A 20,456-nucleotide genomic window follows, 5' to 3' on the forward strand; every position below is an offset into this window, starting at 1 on the left:
AGCCACAGTAAAATTGCCATAAGGGCAATAAAAACCAGGACGGTAAGATCACGAACAGTCTTGGAATATAAGATTAAGATTAAGGCCTTCTCTGAGGATAGCACCATCCATATCGGTTGGGAGCCAGGGTGAATGTCACTAGAGGCCAACAACTCTGGATCCTTGTAATGGACGATCTTCTTGATAGATTGGACAGGATGGGTGTTAAAGTTTGTGTGACACAGGGAATTTTTTGGACACGGTTTCGGAAGTCTTGAATGGCGCAGGTGGATGTGTTGCTACATGGGCGACGGGTTACGGCCTGTTTGTGAAAACGGGGAAGACGGCATGGGTTCTGTTTACGCGTGGACAAAAAATACTGGTCTTTAGGCTACCAATTCTCCAGGGGGTGACTTTATAGTTATCGTAATAGGCGAAGTTTTTAGGGGTGATTTTCTACAACAGATTGCATTGGAGATGGGAACATGGAGTCTAGGATTAGAAAGACATGGTTTTGAAGGTCTTGAATGGCGCACAAGGATAGGTTGTTACATGGGGGACGGATTGCGGCCTGTGTGTGAAAACGGGGAACACGGCACGGGTTCTGTAATCGCGTAGGCGAAAAATACCGTCTGTAAAGTTTTTAGGGCTGATTTTTTACAGAAGATTGTATTGATGACTGGAAAATAGTCAAGGATTAGAAAGGCATTCGAGTCATTGTATTCGTGTCAGAAGCCCGTGGGGAACAAGTGGGGTTTGTGGCCCATGGTCCTTAGTGGAATGTTCATGGGCAAAATTTGCATTTGCAGGGTGTTGGACATAGCAAATGGACTGTATTGAAATATATTTGAAAAAAGTTCCCCTTTATAAAGGAACTTTCTGTAGTCCCTTAAATCCATGGATTTTGTTCATAAAATACATTTATGCCCTTCAGCATCAACATCAAATACATTCAAGATGGGCCAATAGGCAACACACAAACCAATTCCCTGATTTGACTTCTTGATTCTCTGAAAGTCCCAATTTTTAACCGAATTGTCTAAACTTTCTATGGATTTTCAATTTTTTTCTTTATTTTCAATGTATAAGAGATGAGTCAATGATAATGGCTATTCATAGTTTTCCATGTGTGAACTTATGATAGAATAGTCGAATGACCTCAAAAGCTATCTAAAGGCCCCTTAAACAATGAGCCTTGTTTGCGCACCCCTATCACTTTGGCATTATACGAATGAAAAAATGCTTGCATACTTGCATGTACGAATATTTAGGTCAAACTCGTTTTTTGGGGAGTATTATGATTTTAAATATTTTATTGAAGAGAAGAGCAACATCACATTTGTATAACATCAACAAGATTTCAACTTAATTTGCATGAATTCCGATGTTAGCTATAAAGGAAAAGAATTTTAAAATAATAAATAGGTAAAACAAAAATTAAATGAACTCCTGTTGGGCAGATATATTTTAAAAAAAAGAACATAAGAGTATTATGTTCTTCATAGAAGGACCTCTTGTTCAATCACAAAAGCTTGGGAGTGACAGACAGATATAGATTTATGATATGAGTAATTGATTCTAAGTCGGTTTAGTAAGGTTAGGTTGAAAAACGGGTCTGGATTTTAATCCGCCCCATGCCACTATGGACATACACCCAAGCCAGTAATCGGTCTAAAAACTAACAAGTTAAAAGGCATTAAGTTCAGCTGGGACGAATTTTGGATACCCACCGCCTCGGATATATATATATTGACCCCCTTTCGTTATAATACTGTGAAAAATGCATTTTTTTTATGAATCCATATCATCTATTGGGTTGCCCAAAAAGTAATTGCGGATTTTTCAAATAGTCGGCGTTGACAAATTTTTTCACAGCTTGTGACTCTGTAATTGCATTCTTTCTTCTGTCAGTTATCAGCTGTTACTTTTAGCTTGCTTTAGAAAAAAGTGTAAAAAAAGTATATTTGATTAAAGTTCATTCTAAGTTTTATTAAAAATGCATTTATTTTCTTTCAAAAAATCCGCAATAACTTTTTGGGCAACCCAATATATATTGACCCCCTTTCGTTATAATACAGTTGAAAAATGCATAGTCTTATCTCTACCATATTCAGTAAGGCTGTATAAGAGTATAACACGTATCTCTGTAACAAATTCATCGGTTAAAAACTGCAACTTTTATGAAGACTGGAAGGAAACATAGGCTATATATTTTTTTGGATATCGGAAGAGGGACGGACCCTTCCCCTTATCCCAAAAACACAACCTAAAATCAAAAGTGAACCGATCGGGACAATATAGGGATCAAATGAAAGGTATTGGAGAGTAGAATACGAATATGGTATTAAAATTTGAGCCTTTGAGAGTATTTGAGAGTAGAAAACGAATTTTATATCCAATTTTGGAGCCAAGTGTTTTGGGGTATGCCCTATAGCACCCCCTAAACTGAACTTAATTTCCGTTGGGAATAATGAACGAAGTTGATATCTAATTGAGCTCAAATTTGAATCGGACAGGACTCAATGCCCCTGTTCTGAAATGAAATTTTTATGGAAAAATTTTTGCTCTACCTTTCTTGGCACTTCTATATTGTAGTGGGTAAATATGTCCTGTTAGGGAAGTATTTTGGGAGTGAGAGGGCCACCCAGACACTTGGCCCTTAAGGTAAATAGATAGCATAAGCTTCGTGCCATATTCTCAAAATACTATTTATATCAGCCCAATATTACTATAGTCAAAAAAATATGTTTAATTTGAGCTCTATATTGTCGTCATTGGGGGTGGGATGTTAACTCAGACATTTCGCCCAAATATTTATGTCAAATTCGTGCTCTACTCCCAAATATTGGGTTGCCCAAAAAGTAATTGCGGATTTTTCATATAGTCGGCGTTGACAAATTCTTTCACAGCTTGTGACTCTGTAATTGCATTCTTTCTTCTGTCAGTTATCAGCTGTTACTTTTAGCTTGCTTTAGAAAAAAAGTGTAAAAAGTATATTTGATTAAAGTTCATTCAAAGTTTTATTAAAAATGCATTTACTTTCTTTTAAAAAATCCGCAATTACTTTTTGGGCAACCCAATACATTCCATTTAAGCCCAATATTACCATGGTCCATATATGTTTACGGTTTGAAGGGCGTTTTGGGCCTGGAGCTGTCACTCCACCACTTTGCATTAAAAACAGGTATCAAATTCGTTCTTTACTGCCAAAAACCTTTTATTCGAGCCTCATATTGATATGTTCCGGAAATAAGTTCAGTTTAGGGGGTGCAGTGGGACTTACCCACAAACATTTGGCCCCAAAACTGGATTATTTTATACCCAACACCACTACTGTGGTACAGGGTACTATAACTTTGTGAATTATTTTCTACTCTCAAATACCTTTCATTTGAGTCCCATATTGTCAAGATGGATGAAATAATCTGTTTGATGTGTTTTAAGGAGTTAAAGCGCCACGTAGATACTTTAAAACAATTTTAATTTATTTTCCCAATCTACTCCCAATTTGATTTCATTTGAGTCACATAGCCATGGTCGGCTAATATTCCCATTTGAGGGGGTAGGGACACCTCCCATTACCTGGACTTAGTTTTTGTCATATTGGTAATCTATTAGTAATCTCTCTCATCCGAATACCTTTCATTTGAGTTCCATATTGACATGTGTCTGTTGGGAGGATTTTTGTGGTAAGGGCGATTTCCTCGGTACTTAGACCCAAATTTAAATACCATATTCGTATTATACTCTTTAATACTTCTCATTTAATACCCACATTGTTTCGATCGGTCCTTTTTTGATTTGCGGTGATGTTTTTGGGGAAACGAACTGTACAAGAACTGTAACCTGATATGGCTGTGATATAAACCTATCTGGAGTCTTGACTTCTTGAGCGTCTAGAAGGCGCAATTCCTATCCGAATTGGCTGAACTACTAATTTATGTCTTAATTAAAAATTAATTTTTCTTATAAATGGTTTTTAAGGAAATTTTGGAAAATACTACATTTCCAATGAAAAACAACTTTCCTTAGTTTCGCCTCAAGCAAAATTGAAGACGAAGAAAAGGCCTTCTTAATTTCTAATACTTCTATTTCCCACAAAACCCTTCTTGGATGACCTTCTTTCACCAAATCCATCCGTTGTTCAATGTGAACCATTTGGTCACGCATTTGCAGAAACTGAAACTTAATGTCATCATCATTAAAAATAACGCCAAAAATAAATATATATTTTTGGTTGATATTTCACAATATTTCCCATCCGAATTTAAATAGATTCAACCGCAAAATAACATCATCGAATTAACCCAAAAATAAAGGGAAACGATAACGGAAAATAATAATAATTTCCATTTTCAAAAGCAAATCCTAGTCACGCCAAGCCAATCATAGACAGCAGTCACATATTTTCACAAAGAAACCGAAAGGAAAGAAATCAAAAAAAAAAAAAGAAATTACAAATCCTTGAGGAAATTTAATCGTGAAGGAGTAACGGGGTGGGGACAAACGAAATCGATTTACAGTTAAGCATTTAATATTTGAACCCTTTTTTTGCAATATAGTCCTTTAAACCCAAAACTAAAAAAATAATATGGGAAACATGTAGAAGATGATGAAAGCTGACTTCTGGACACACTACACCGTATAGTGTACTAACTATGTTATATTGGTGGACTAGCACCAAGCTTAGGTCAGGTTGAAGAGCACACGACTAGCTACTTCGTTTACCAGCCGCTTCATTAGGAGACCTTAGGTCCATTGTGTTCGCCCTGGGAAATACTAGAAAAGAACAAGTAAAAGCGTGCTAAGTTCGGCCGGGCCGAATGGATCGCATTTGTCGAGTTCTTTTCCCGGCATCTCTTCTTAGGCAAAAAAAGGATATAAGAAAAGATTTGCTCTGCTATTAGAGCGATATCAACATATGGTCCGGTTTGGACCACAATTAAATTATATTATGTTGGAGACCTGCGTAAAATGTCAGCCAATTCGAATAAGAATTGCGCCCTTTGTGGGCTCAAGAAGTAAAATAGAGAGATCGATTAATAGGGGAGCTGTATCGGGCTATAGACCGATTCAGACCATAATAAACACGTATGTTTATGGTCGTGAGAGAATCCGTCGTACAAAATTTCAGGCAAATCTGATAATAATTGCGACCTCCAGAGGCTCAAGAAGTCAAGATCCCAGATCGGTTTATATGGCAGCTATATCAGGTTATGAACCGACTTGTACTTTATTTGACATAGTTGTTGAAAGTAACAATAAAAAACGTCTTGCGAAATTTCAGCCAAATCGGAAAGGAATTGCGCTCTCTAGAAGCTCAAGAAGTCAAGTCCCCAGATCTGTTTATATGAAAGCTATATCAGGTTATGAACCGATTTGAACCATATTTGGCACAGTTGTTAGATATCAAAACAAAACACGTCGTGCAAAATTTCATTCCAATCGGATAAGAATTGCGCCCTATAGAGGCTCAAGAAGTCAAGACCCAAGATCAGTTTATATGACAGCTATATAAGGTTATGGACCTATTTGAACCATACTTGGCACAGTTGTTGGATATCGTATCAAAACACGTCGTGGAAAATTCCATTCCAATCGGATAAGAATTGCGCACTCTAGAGGCTCAAGAAGTCAAGACCCCAGATCGGTTTATATGGCAGCTATATCAGGTTATGGACCGATTCGAACCATACTTGGCACAGTTGTTGGATATCATAACACAACTCGTCGTGCAAAATTTCATTCCAATCGGATAAGAATTGTGCACTCTAGAGGCTCAAGAAGTCAAGACCCAAGATCGGTTTATATGGCAGCTATATCAAAACATGGACCGATATGGCCCATTTACAATACCAACCGACCTACACTAATAAGAAGTATTTGTGCAAAATTTTAAGCGGCTAGCTTCACTTCTTCGGAAGTTAGCGTGCTTTCGACAGACAGACGGATGGACGGACGGACGGACAGACATGACTAGATCGACATAAAATTTCACGACGATCAAGAATATATATACTTTATGGGGTCTCAGACGAATCAGAATGACGAAATTAGTATACCCCCCATCTTATGGTGGAGGGTATAAAAGAAAACGGGGAAACAACGATAGGTGCGGTGCAAGACCGCAGAGTCAACAGAATCAAAATTATGCCAATGTACAAAAATGAAGGGTATTTTACCGGCGATTGTCCATTCAGCCAATTCAGGCCCTTGGAGAACCCCAAAATTGTATTTGCCCTATGAAGACTAAGTGGCTGCAGGGAATGCAGGCACAAAAAGAGGTGTTCACCCATTCTTCTGTGGCTTCTCCTCAAAATTTTGAGGCATTGACTCACAAGGTGCACGAGAGTCTTCTACTCGTCAAGGATATGACATTGCAGTGATCAATCCGAAATGCTACCAGTGTCAACAAAGTCATACTTCCTCAGCCTCAGGATAAGCGACGTCCTGTTCCTTAAAATACACGCCCAGAGGCCTTTTCCCACCCTTCAATCGAAAACATCTGCCTACGCCTCATATGCGCGGTCAAGAAGATAGCACGGGGGAGGAGTCTCGGATTCCGAAATAGGATCTGTGCTTATCAGCCATCCATTCCCAGCGAGACCATCGGCCTCTTCTTCCCCCGCCAACCCTTAATGGGTCGGGGCCCAACACCTCGGGTACATATGTAAACCACCTTTCGTCATAATCTGTCATAATAATGTAAACCACCGGCATAAACCACCTTTCGTCATAATCTGGTGGAAAATGCATAATTTGTGCCTCCATAGCAGCAATATCAAAATATGGTCCGATTTAAATCAAATTCGACACGGATATTGAGTTGTCTATTAAGTACAAGTCATAGTTCAATTTTGTGGAATAAAATATTGGTCTTTTTGGTAGCCATATCCAAATATGGTCCGATCTGAACCATAAACGAAACGGATGTCGAAAAGCCTAACATAAGTCACTGTGTCAAATTTTAGCGAAATCGAATTATAAATGTGCCTTTTATGGGGTCAAGATTTAAATCGAGAGATCGGTCTATATGGCAGCTATATCCACATTTGAACCGATCTGCGCCAAATTGAAGAGAGATGTCAAAGGGCTTAACACAACTCACTGTAGCAAAATCGGCGAAATCAGACAATAAATGCTTTTTTTATGGGCTCATGACCTTAAATCGTGAGATCGGTTTATATGACAGCTATATCGAAATCTATACCAATCTGGGCCAAATTGCGGAAAGTTATCGAAGAACCTAATACAACTCACTATACCAAATTTCGGCGACATCGGACAATAAATGCGTCTTTTATGGTCCCAAAACCATAAACCGAGGGATCGGTCTATATGACAGCTATATCCAAATCTGATCCGACCTGAGCCAAATAGAAGAAAAATGTCGAAGGGCCTAAGACAAATCACTGTCCCAAATTTCAGCAAAATTGGATAATAAATGTGGCTTTTATGGGCCTAAGACCCTTAATCGGAGAATCAATCTATATGTAAGCTATATCCAAATCTGGACCCATCTGAGCCAAATAGAAGAAAGATGTCGAAAGGCCTAAGACAACTCACTGTCCCAAATTTCAGAAAAATTGGATAATAAATGTGGCTTTTATGGGCCTAAGACCCTAGATCAAGCGGATCTGGACAACATTCATGCAGACCTGGTAGCAGATGAGTAAATATCTACCGGGTGAATATGGTCCTTGAAGAACAACGACCTCCTATTGCACCTGAAGAAATTGATCTCTCCTGGTAAACCAGAGTAGTTCTGGTTCAATTACGATCCGGCAGATGTAGCCGCCTCAATTCCTACTGAGCAAGGATTGACGCCAATGTGCTGGATGTTTGTCCCGATTGTGACCAGAGACCACAAGACACATGTCACAGGTTTGATTGCCCAGCCAAACCTTCTGGACGCAGCCCATCTTAGTCGCAGAGTTCCTCGATCTGAATTCTCAAAAGAACCAAGCAGACGAAAGATAGATAACAACACACTGCTACAAGAACAAATACAACAACCAACGTAGAGTATTGACGTAGAGTTGTGACGTAGAGTTGTGACGTAGAGTAATGTCGTAGAGGAGTGACGTAGTGTAGTGACGTGAATTAGTAACGTAAAGTAGTGTTCTAAGAATGTGTCGGAGGTAAATGTCGAGGTCTAGTATCGAAGAGTAGAGTAGTGATTAAGAATGGTGACGTAGGGTGGTAGAGAGAGTTGCGGGTTAGTGCGGTGGCATAAAGTATTGCCGTAGAGTATCGGCACAGTGCAGTGATGTAGCGACGTTATGTTGTCTCGTAGAGTAGTGACGTAGAGTTGTGTAGTGATGCATAGTAATGACGTAGTGTAGTGACATGAATTAGTAACGTAGAGTAGTGTTCTAAGAATATATCCGAAGTAAATGTCGAAGTCTAGTAACGAAAAGTAGAGTATTGATTCAGAATAGTGACATAGGGTGGTAAATAGAAAGAGTTGTGGTGTAATGCGGTGGCAGAAAGTATTGCTGTAGAATATTGCCATAGTACAGTGTTGTATTGCAGCGACGTTGTGTAGTATCGTATAGTAGAGTAGGGTCGTTGTATTGTAGGGTAGTGTCGTAGGGTAATATCATAGAGTAAAGTAGTGAAGAAGGCCATGTCCGCCTATGACGATGAACGCCTGGGTTCAAATCCTGTTTAGAACATTATGAAAATTTTCAGCGGTGGTTATCCCTTCCTAATGCTGGCGACATTTGCGAGGTACTGTATCATTTGGTATGGCAAATACAAATACAATTTTTCCCATGAATATTCCACTAAGGAATAGTGTCAAACTTCTCACGTATCAATGAGTGCAGTCCAATTCAAGTTTAAGCCGAATGATAAGGGGCCTCCTTTTTATAGCAGAGACCGAACGGCGTGCCGTAGTGCGATATATCTTTGGAGAGAAGTTTTAAATGGCATAGTACCTCGCAAATGTTGCCAGCATTAGGAGGGGAAAACCACCGCTGAAAATTTTTTCTGATGTCTCGCCAGGATTCAAATCCAGGCGTTCAGCGTCATAGGCAGACATGCTAAACTCTGCGCCACGGTGGTCTCCCTATTTGGTATGGCAGCCATGTAAAAACTTCTCCACAAAGAGGTGTAACACTGCGGCATGCCGTTCGGACTCGACTATAAAATAGAGGTCCCTTATCATTGAGCTTAAAATCGGACAGCACTCATTGATATGTGAGAAGTTTGCCCCTGTTCCTTAATAGACTGTTCATGTGCAGATTTTCATTGCAATGTAGTGAAGCAGTCTCCTAAGAAATTTTGGTTGAGTAATGTAGTGGCGTAGTATCGTAGAGTAGATTAGTGACGTATGGTGATAAAGTAGTGTCCTTAGAAAGTGTCGGATATCGTAGTGAAGTATTGTGGACTACGGTAGCAGTGTAGTGCCCTATAGTAGAGTAAAGGCGTAGAGAAGTAACGTGGGTTTTGATGTAGAGAAGTATCGTAGGATAGTAGAGTAATGGCATAAAGTAGTGAGGTATTGTAGTGACGTACAGTAGTGTCATTTAGTGGTGACGTAGTGCAGTGTTGTATTTAAGTAACGTATAGTAGAGTAGAGACGTAAAATAGTAAAGTAGGGTATTGACGTAGAGTAGTATCGTAGGATAGTAGAGTAATGGCATAAAGTAGTGAGGTAGAGTAGTGATGTGCAGCAGTTCCATTTAGTGGCAACGTAGTGCAGTGTTGTATTTAAGTTACGAAAGGTAGTAAAGTATTACAGCATAGCTAAGAAATTGTTGTTGGGTAATGTAGTGGTGTTGTATCGTAGAGTAGATATGTGATGTATGGTGATAAATTAGTGTCCTTGGAAAGAGTCGGATATCGTAGTGTGGTATGGTGGACTAGGGAGATAGTGTAGTGGCGTATAGTAGAGTAGAGACATAGAGCAGTTTGACGTAGAGTAGTATCGTATGATAGTGGAGTAATGGCATAAAGTAGTGAGTTAGAGTAGTGACGTACAGTAGTGCCATTTAGTAATGACGTAGCTGCTTCTTCTTCTACGTTTTGCAAAGCAAAAACGTTTTCAACGTGGCCAACATTTATATGGGGAAAACGAGCTGAGAAGGTATTGAAATGCACATGAAATGTTAAAAGCATCTTAAAGACAGATGTTAGAAGTGTGTGTGTGGCAGGAGAGGATAACCCAAGTTTTGTTTTTGGATGAAAGCGAATATTTTTTGGTGAAATTTAAAGTCAAGGATGACAATTCTTTCTTTCGCATACCTTAAGGCACTACACTATGACCCTACCCTACGACACTGTGCTGGAATAGTACAAAACACTATGATAGTACGCTATACTTCGATGCTTCACTACACTTTAACACTATCATACTACCTTACTCTATGATACCCACCATTAACCAATATACTATTCTACACCATGATGCTACCCTACACTATGACACAGTGGAGTATGATGTAGTGACGTAAAGTAGTGAGGTAGTGTCGTATAGTTGAGTAGAGACGTGGAGTAGTAATGTAGGTTATTGAAGTAGAGTAGTATCGTAGGATAGTAGAGTAATGGCATAAAGTAGTGAGGCAAAGTAGGATAGAAGAGTAATGGCATACAGTGGTGACGAAAAGTAGTGAGGTAGAGTAGTGACGTACAATAGTGTCATTTAGTGGTGACGTAGTGCAGTTTTGTATTTAAGTAACGTATATTAGAGTAGAGACGTAGAGTAGTATCTTAAGGTATAGACGTAGAGTAGTATCGTAGGATAGTAGAGTAATGGCAGAATGTAATGACGTAAAGTAGTGAGGAAGCGTAGTGACGCACAGTAGTGGCATTTAATGGTGACGTAGTGCAGAGTTGTATTTAAGTAACGTATAATAGAGTAGTAACGTAGGGTATTGACGTGGAGTAGTATCGTAGGATAGTAGAGTAATGCCATGAAGTAGTGACATAAAGTAGTAGTAGAGTAGTGACGTACAGTAGTGCCATTTAGTGGTAACGTAGTGCTGTGTTGTATTTAAGTAAAGAAGGGCAGCAATGTAGGGTTTTGTCGAAGTGCACGTAGGGTTGCATGGAAGTGTTGCACGGTAGTATTACAGCTTGACTTGAACTGTAGTACCATAGCATCATAGTGTAGGGTGCTACCCTACGCTACGGTACTACCATACAAGTTACGCTGTATTACTACCGTGTAACACTTCGCTTCAACCTTACGTAAAGTTCGATAAAACACTATATTACTACCCTTCGTTACTTAAATGCAACACTGCACTACGTCACCATTAAATGCCACTACTGTACGTCACTACACTTCCTCACTACTTTACGTCATTACATTCTGCCATTACTCTACTATCCTACGATACTACTCTACGTCTATACCTTAAGATACTACTCTACGTCTCTACTCTAATATACGTTACTTAAATACAAAACTGCACTACGTCACCACTAAATGACATTATTGTACGTCACTACTCTACCTCACTACTTTTCGTCACCACTGTATGCCATTACTCTTCTATCCTACTTTGCCTCACTACTTTATGCCATTACTCTACTATCCTACGATCCTACTCTACTTCAATAACCTACGTTACTACTCTACGTCTCTACTCAACTATACGACACTACCTCACTACTTTACGTCACTACATCATACTCCACTGTGTCATAGTGTAGGGTAGCATCATGGTGTAGGATAGTATATTGGTTAATGGTGGGTATCATAGAGTAAGGTAGTATGATAGTGTTAAAGTGTAGTGAAGTATCGTAGTATAGCGTACTATCATAGTGTATTGTACTATTCCAGCACAGTGTCGTAGGGTAGGGTCATATTGTAGTGCCTTAAGGGTATACCAAAGAAAAAATTGTCATCCTTGACTTTAAATTTCACCAAAAAATATTCGCTTTCATCCAAAAACAAAACTTGGGTTATCCTCTTCTGCCACACACACACTTCTAACATCTGTCTTTAAGATGTTTTTAACATTTCATGTGCATTTCAATACCTTCTCAGCTCGTTTTCCCCATATAAATGTTGGCCACGTTGAAAACGTTTTTGCTTTGCAAAACGTAGAAGAAGAAGAAGAAGCAGCTACAAAAAAAACGTCTATAAAAAATAACTCTGTCTCGTACGTGGCTTGAGTTGAATAAATGTACGCAAAAACAGTCTTGCCAACAAAGGATAAAATCACATAACACGAAGTCTAAGGACGAATAGACGGTGAGACAGTGAGTTAGTGAGTTGGTGCTGATGGTGTTAGTGTTAGAGTGGCATTGGCACAAAGCACAAATGCAAAATGGGTTTTGTGCGCTCACCATTATGGGTTATTCGTATCAACAACGTGTGCTTTGCGTGAAAAACGCAATTTAATGCTTTTAAACTTCTTTGCCGTCATCCAAAGCTCTCGTTTGAATGCGTGCTTGCGGTGAAAATACACTGGGGAATCGTTTAACGGCATTGCAAAAATAAACTTTTAGTTTTCCCAAGTAATTTAGTCATTTGAAGAGGCCACACATCGGCTATTGAGTAACAAATTTTTGGTATTCATGGCAGAAATTGCGATTTGGGAGTTTTTGTTAATTGAAAAGTTGTCGCAATCTGTTTTGTAAAATCTTGAGCCAGTAGAACTCTAAAGAAGCAAGGAAATATGTGTTTAGTTCAGTTGGGTCGAAACTAGGGTATCCTTTTCCTTGGATGCCAAAAATATATTCAAGTGAGCACAGCTTATATGTGGTTGGTTTTCAAGGATGCAAGAGGTCAAGTAGAAATAACTGAAGTCAAATTGCTTTAATTGTGGCTTCTAGGGGGGTTAAGAAGCCATATGAGTTGATCAGGGTATATGGGGCATATGATTATTTTGATTGACTTATCTGGGCTATAAATGGTCCGGGTGTATCTGCCACCCAGAAATTTTGTAGAGAATGCGTGTCATGACGTCTACGACTTTTTCCAACTTACCTTGAGAATCTATCGCATCTAAATTGTAGAAGCGGGCTTACCTGTTCTCCTTAACCTAAAAATTCCTCAACATTTCTATCATATCTTCCAAAGTTATATCCCTTCTCTATGCATAATTTCTTCCCTACCTTCAAATAAATTCCAATGCCTTCAAATTACAGCCGTAAACATAGTCATAAATGTAAAGGCGAAAGTGGTAAAACCCACAAATAATAATAACAATATGATAAAGAATTTACGACACTCCCATAACTCGAATCCAAGGTGGTGACAATGACACATTCTCTGTCACTTGAAATCAATTGTATGCGAAGAGCACAAAAACAACGCAACTAAGTGTCATGTCACCAAGCTATGATTTGATTTGGCATATGAAATAGCTAAAGAACTAAATCGAAATGACACAAAACGAAAGGGGAACCCTTAAAGGCTAAGAGTTGTTGAAATGGGGTGTGCTCTATGAGTTATTTATTTGTTAATAGCACATAGACTATGGCAATAATGCATAAACGGCGGTATAAAAATTCGCATAAACGATTTTCCAAGCTTTAATGACATCAAATAAAAGAAAATGGTTCAATTTCAATATTTGTTTGGTAGAGACCACCGAAGCATACTACTCTGTCTCAGTTTATCATGCCGAACAAAATTGTTCAGTGATATTATTGCATGCCGTGAGCTGTTTTTGTAAATCTGTACCCTATAACACTACGACAGAGCACCACACACATGTACCAAACCACACACAAGCACCATATAATTGCATCGCAATCCTTCATTGGCAAGGGCTGCCGCTTAAGTGTACGATTTGGTCCTCTTTTTCGTCCTGGGAAAGGCACATCCCGTGCTGCGATTGAGAAGAACCCCAGACCCTAGTTCTGTTAAGTTTGCCAGAAACGCCTCCAACAGAAACGCCTCCAAACTCCAACTCCTTAAGGTTACACCTCACCGACACCGACCGATGTTAGAGGCGATGTTGGGTGCATTTCCGATCTTTCTCAGGTCTTACGTCAGTACAGGAGTATATTCGCACTGAATATGTTGCAAGGTGCTGTACGAAACATAGACGGCAGTGGGTCACAAGCGTAGTCTTCGTCGCCTTCTAAGTCCTCGTCGTCGGACTGACGACCCATGCAAACGAAACCAGTAAAATCGTCCTAAGTTCAGCGGGCCGAATCGTATACACCCTCCACCATGGATCGCATTTGTCAAGTTCTTTGCCCGCTATTGGTGCTACATCAGCTTAAGAACCGATTGGGGCCATACTTGGCTTGCAAGTTGGAAACCATAGTAGATGCCATTGTGCAGCATTCCAACCAAATCGGTTAAGAAGTGCGCCCTAAAATTGTCCATCACTTGATATATGGGATCTATATCAGGTTATGGACCGTCTGTCGATGTCAAAAGGTTGGTTTCTGTTCGACTGGTCTTCTTTTTATACCCTCCACCATAGGATGGGGGTTATACTAATTTCGTCATTCTGTTGAATAAATTATATATAACCTTGATCGTAGTGACATTTTATGTCGATCTAGCCATGTCCGTCCGTCTGTCCATCTGTCTGTCGAAAGCACGCTAATTTTCGAAGGAGTAAAGCCAGCCGCTTTTTGCACAAATACTTCTTATAGGTGTAGGTTGAGGGATTGTAAGTAGACCATACGGATCCATGTTTTGATATAGCTTCCATATAAACCGATCTTGGATCTTGATTTCTTGAGCCCCTAGAGGGCGCAATTCGTATCCAATTTGGGTGAAATTTGACATGTCATGTTTTGGGATGACTTCCAACAACTGTGTTTAGTATGGTGGAAATTGGTTTATAACCTGATATAGCATCCATATTAATCAAAATTTGTCTTGACTTCTTGAGCCTCTAGAGGCTCATCCGACTTGGCTGAAATTTTGTACGACGTGTTTCGTTATGACTTTCAACAACTGTGCATAGTATGGTTCAAATCGGTACATACCCGGATATAGTTGTCATATAAACCGATCTGGTGTCTTGACTTCATGAGCCTTTAGAGGGCTCAAATCAATGATTTTGGTGGAATTTTTTACAACGACTTCTCCCATGACCTTCATCATACGTGTCAAATATGGTCTGAATCGGCATATAACCTAATAAAGCTCCCCTATAAAACCATCACCCTATTTTACTTTTTAAGCCCCTAAAGGGCGAAATCTTTATTCGATTTGGCTAAAATTTAACACAATGACTCTACTGTGGTCCCCAAAATTCATCCGAATCGGACCATAACTTAATATAGCTCCATTGCAATTCTTTTCTTTTATCTTTTCCTTTCCTTTGGCTAAAAAGAGACACCGGGAAAAGAACTCGACAAATGGGATCCATGGTGGTGCGAGGGTTAAGATTTGGCCCAGACTACCTTAGCACGCTTTTACTTGTTCCGATCTGTATTCGTCTATATAAACGATTCTAAGTATTTATTTTTGATGAGCTATTAGCTCTTTTGACTTTGATGAATCTGTTTAGGTTGCCCAAAAAGTAATTGCGGATTTTTTAAAAGAAAGTTAATGCATTTTTAATAAAACTTAGATTGAATTTTAATCAAATATACTTTTTTTACACTTTTTTCTAAAGCAAGCTAAAAGTAACAGTTGATAACTGACAGAAGAAAGAATGCAATTACAGAGTCACAAGCTGTGGAAAAATTTGTCAATGCCGACTATATAAAAAATCCGCAATTACTTTTTGGGCAACCATATATCGATATTCTTCCCTTTTTGTTCGAATTGCAGTTTAAACAAACTCTTGATCTATGCGAAAAATTCGTTTCGACATAGACAAACAGGCTATTAATCTGTAGTCGTATATATATAGAACTGGTCTTATCACGCTCCTGTAGAGCCAGTGAACTAACCTCTACATAGTGCCGAACATCTGTGAGTATATACCGACCATGGCAAAGATTACAAATGTGATATCCAAATGTGGGACCAAGTTTTGGCGGGGGGCCGCCCTCCCTTAAAACACCCCCAAAAAGGATTTATTTACTGACCATCGCAATATGGGGCTCAAAGAGAAGGTCCAAATGTGGAAACAAGTGTTTTGGGGGCCGTACCTCCCCAAAAATACTCCCCAAAGAGCATAAATTTACGAGCATAGCAATATGGGGCTCAAATGAAAGGTCTTTGGAAGTACCCCACGCATTTGATATCAATATTCGTTAAAAAGTTTCTATGGGCCAAACCCACCCCATAACACTACCCAAATAGGAAATATTTGCTGACTATTGCAATATGGGGATCCAATATGAGGTACTTTAGAGTAGAGTACGAAGCTGATATATATTTTCAGAGAAAGTCACTGAATAGCAGCCCCATCCCCCAGAAGACCCCCAAACCGGACATGTTTACCGACTATGCAAATATGGGGCGCAAATGAAAGGTATTTGGGAGTACACCACGAATCTGATATCAACATTCGGGACCAACTGTCTAGGGGACATCCCACCACCATAACAACCCCCAAATAGGACGTATTTGCTCACCATGGCAATTTGGGTCTTAAAGAGAGTGGAGCTCTCCACAGAGCGGGCATATTTGCTGACTTTTGCAATAAAATTTTGAGATTAGAAAACTAATTTGATATCCAACTTTGAGTCCTTTGGCAATATGGGTTTCAAATAAATGATATTGAGAGTAGAGCACGATGCTGATTTATTTTCAGGCCTAAGTGTTTGGGGGACAACCCCACTGCCCAAAACACACCTAAATCGGACATATTTAACTACCAGGTCAATGTGCGGCTCCTATGAAAAGTAATGGAGAGTAGAGCACGAAATCATTGCCCATTTTTGGGACAAATTTCCTGGGGGTCTACCCCTTCCCAAAAACACCCCACAAACAGCATTTATTTATTGATCATCGTAATATGGGGCTCAAGTAAAGTTATTTGGGAGTAAAATACGAATCTGATGAGGGACAATGTATTTGGGGTACCGCCCCTTCCTCAAGAGTACAAATTTACCTACCAAATGGAAGGTATTTGAGATTACAAAACAAATATGATAACCAATTTTGGGGCCAAGTGATTGGGGTACGCCTCAGCCCATAAACTTCCCTCAAACCAATGGCAATATGGGGATAAAATAAATGGTATTTGAGAGAAGAGCATATGAGAGGATATTTTTCTCAGGGCCAAGTGTCTGGGGACCAACTCACCCCGAAAACACCCATAAATCGGACATACATATTTACGGGTCAAGGCAATATGGGACGCAAATGAACGATATTTGGGAGTAGATCACGAAATGCATACCCACCTAGGGGACCACGTTTCTTGGGGGTCCACACCACCCCCTAAACCTTCTTACTCCCATAATCCCCATGAGAATAGTGGGCTCATATTAAGTATCTTAAGAATGGAGTACATCTAAAATCCAAACTCAAATGACCCTAAACCCGTTGATCGCATTCATAAATCAGTCATGGGATTCAGATAAAGGCATTTAAATTGTTTAACTGTTAGCCAAGCGATATACATACAAATACTATTTTGGTAGCATTGTATTTCACTAAAAGCTCTTTAATTGTCGAAAATAAATATTTAAAAGATAATTTTGTTCCATATAAAGTAAAAGAAGGCGCAGCGGATCGGGCCGGGTTCAGCTAGTATAGTATAATAAAGATAAATAATCGAAATGGTGTTTGCCTGCCAAATATCGGGAGAAGGTTCTATTTAAATCAATGATCCGTTTTTATACCCTCCACTATAGGATGGGGGTATGCGAATTTCGTCATTCTGTTTGTAACTCTTCGAAATATTCGTCTAAGACTCCATAAAGTATATATATTCTTGATCGTTATGACATTTTAAGTCGAACTAGTCATGTCCGTCCGTCTGTCCGTCCGTCTGTCTGTCCGTCCGTCTGTCCGTCCGTCTGTCCGTCCGTCCGTCTGTCTGTCCGTCCGTCCGTCTGTCCGTCTGTCCGTCTGTCCGTCTGTCCGTCCGTCCGTCCGTCTGTCCGTCCGACCGTCTGTCCGTCCGACCGTCTGTCGAAAGCACGCTAACCTTTGAAGGAGCAAAGTTAGCCGCTTTAAATTTTGCACAAATACTTCTTATTAGTATAGGTCGGTTGGGATTGTAAATGGGCTATATCGGTCCACGTTTTGATATAGCTGCCATATAAACCGATCTGGGATCTTGACTTCTTGAGCCGCTAGAGGGCACAATTCTTATTCGATTTGGCTAAAATTTTGCATGAGGTGTTTCACTATGAGTTCGAACAACTGCACTGAGTATGGTTCAAATCGGTTCATAACCTGATATAGCTGCCATATAAACCGATCTGGGATCTTGACTTCTTGAGCCGCTAGTGGGCACAATTCTTATCCGATTTGGCTGAAATTTTGCACAAAGTGTTTTCTTATGACTTCCAACAACTGTGCTATGTATGGTTCAAATCGGTACATAACCTGATATAGCTGCCATATAAATCGAACTGGGGTCTGGACTTCTTGAGCCGCTAGTGAGCACAATTCTTATTCGATTTGGCTGAAATTTTCCACAAAGTGTTTTATTATGACTTCCAACAACTGTACTGAGTATAGTTCAAATCGGTCCATAACCTGATATAGCTGCCATATAAACCGATCTGGGATCTTGACTTCTTGAGCCGCTAGTGGGCACAATTCTTATCCGATTTGGCTGAAATTTTGCACAAAGTATTTAATTATGACTTTAAATAACTGTGCTAAGTATGGTTGAAATCGGTTCATAACCTGATATAGCTGCCATATAAACCGATCTGGGATCTTGACTTCTTGAGCCACTAGAGGGCGCAATTATTACCCGATATGGCTGAAAATTTGTACAGCGGCTTCTCCCATGACCTTCAACATACGTGTCGAATATGGCATGAATCGGCTTATAGCCTATTACCGATCCCCCTATTTTACTTCTTCAGCCTCTAAAGTGCTCAATTCTTACTAGATTTGGCTGAAATTTTACACAAAGACTACTACTATGGTCTCCAATATTCAGTTCAATTATGGTCCGAAATGAATAATTACTTGATATTGTTCCAATAACATAGCAATTCTTTGCTTTTATCCTTTGTTTCGCCTAAAAAGAGATACCGTGGCAAGAACTCGACAAATGCGATCCATGGTGGAGGGTATATAAGATTCGGTCCGGCCGAACTTAGCACGCTTTAACTTGTTCATCCATACTTCCTTGTTTTCCACCAAAAGAGTGCATTTATGAAAATTGCTAATTAAAGTGACTTATAATCCTTACATCCTTTTGTTCTAAACATTTAATTGACCTCAGTTTTTATAATGAATTTGGTTTTTCATACTTTTTTTCAGGACCTGATCATCCCAACTATCGTGGTAATTTCGATAGCAAAAATCTACAGCATGATGCCAATTCACTGTCGTTGGAAAACAATGAGGTATACAATGGCAGTGGCAAGAAAATGGTGGGTACTCTACTATACCTAATAACAGCATCCATAATGGGCCATTTGACCCATTATGTGTTTCAGCAAATCATAACATGGGTGCAGGCACCACTAGCACCCACATACCTGGCCGTGGTGTAGCAATTATCGATAAATTAATGAACACTAAGCGAAGAAAAAAAAAACAAATAAATAAATAAATAAATAAATAATTAATTATTTGGATTTTTTTTGTTCCAAACTAATTTGTATAATAAATACTTAACTAATCATTGTTTAGTTTTTAGGTAAAACCACAGGCATACACAAACTCACATCTAGAAATAATTATAAGAAGAAAAAATCTAAAAAAAACGAAACAAATCTGCTATAGAATATTAAACAGGAATTAAGAGTAGATTTGATCCCCCCACTTCCACAAAACTCGAGTGCGTTATTTGCTTTATTTTTCTTGTGTAAACAAAACTAATATAAATAAAAATGTTTCAAACTAATTTTTATCCAACAAAAAAAAAGTAAATAAATAAAAAGGAAAAATAATTCTAAGTCATTAAGTAGCTTAAAAAAGCATGATTTTCAATTAAGGCATAAGGTTAGTGTGTACATAGCGAACGAAATTTCGGTTAAAAACAAAACAAAAACAATAAAATCAAATGTATTTAATTTAATTGAAAAACCAAATAATTATAATTAGCCATTATTAATTTCAACAAATAATAATTATTGTATTTTTCTTTTTGTTCAGCTTCGTGTGCTCAATCAATATCAAATTAATGTGTTTAGAATTATGAGTATGTATGACGAAAAAAAAGCACGGCTTACATTTTTATTGGAGCATCATATCAAGAATTTTTTATGTTTAGCAATTAATGCAAAAGGTGTAGTCTTAACCCCTAATTGGTTTCATTTCATTAATATTTGGTTTTGTAAAAGGAAAACAAAAAAACAAGTAAAAGCGTGCTAAGTTCAGCCGGGCCGAATCTTATATACCCTCCACCATGGATCGCATTTGTCGAATTCTTTCCCGGCATCTCTTCTTAGGCAAAACAGCATATAAGAAAAGATTTGCTCTGCTATTAGAGTGATATCAAGATATGGTCAGG

At 38.9% G+C, this 20,456-nt stretch overlaps 1 protein-coding gene across 1 annotated transcript in view; it reads left to right on the forward strand.

The window, feature by feature from the left end:
- Window positions 1–19,546, forward strand: part of LOC106089126 (uncharacterized) — a 121,569-nt gene extending 102,023 nt beyond the window's left edge. Inside the window, exon 9 of the mRNA XM_059365730.1 lies at window positions 19,259–19,546. Coding sequence (XP_059221713.1) covers window positions 19,259–19,494 — 236 coding nt within the window. The 3' untranslated portion in view covers window positions 19,495–19,546. The remainder of the gene's footprint in view (window positions 1–19,258) is intronic.
- Window positions 19,547–20,456: the final 910 nt, after the last annotated feature.

The sequence above is a fragment of the Stomoxys calcitrans genome, chromosome 3, assembly GCF_963082655.1.
Source record: "Stomoxys calcitrans chromosome 3, idStoCalc2.1, whole genome shotgun sequence".
In the NCBI taxonomy this organism is placed as follows: domain Eukaryota; kingdom Metazoa; phylum Arthropoda; class Insecta; order Diptera; family Muscidae; genus Stomoxys; species Stomoxys calcitrans.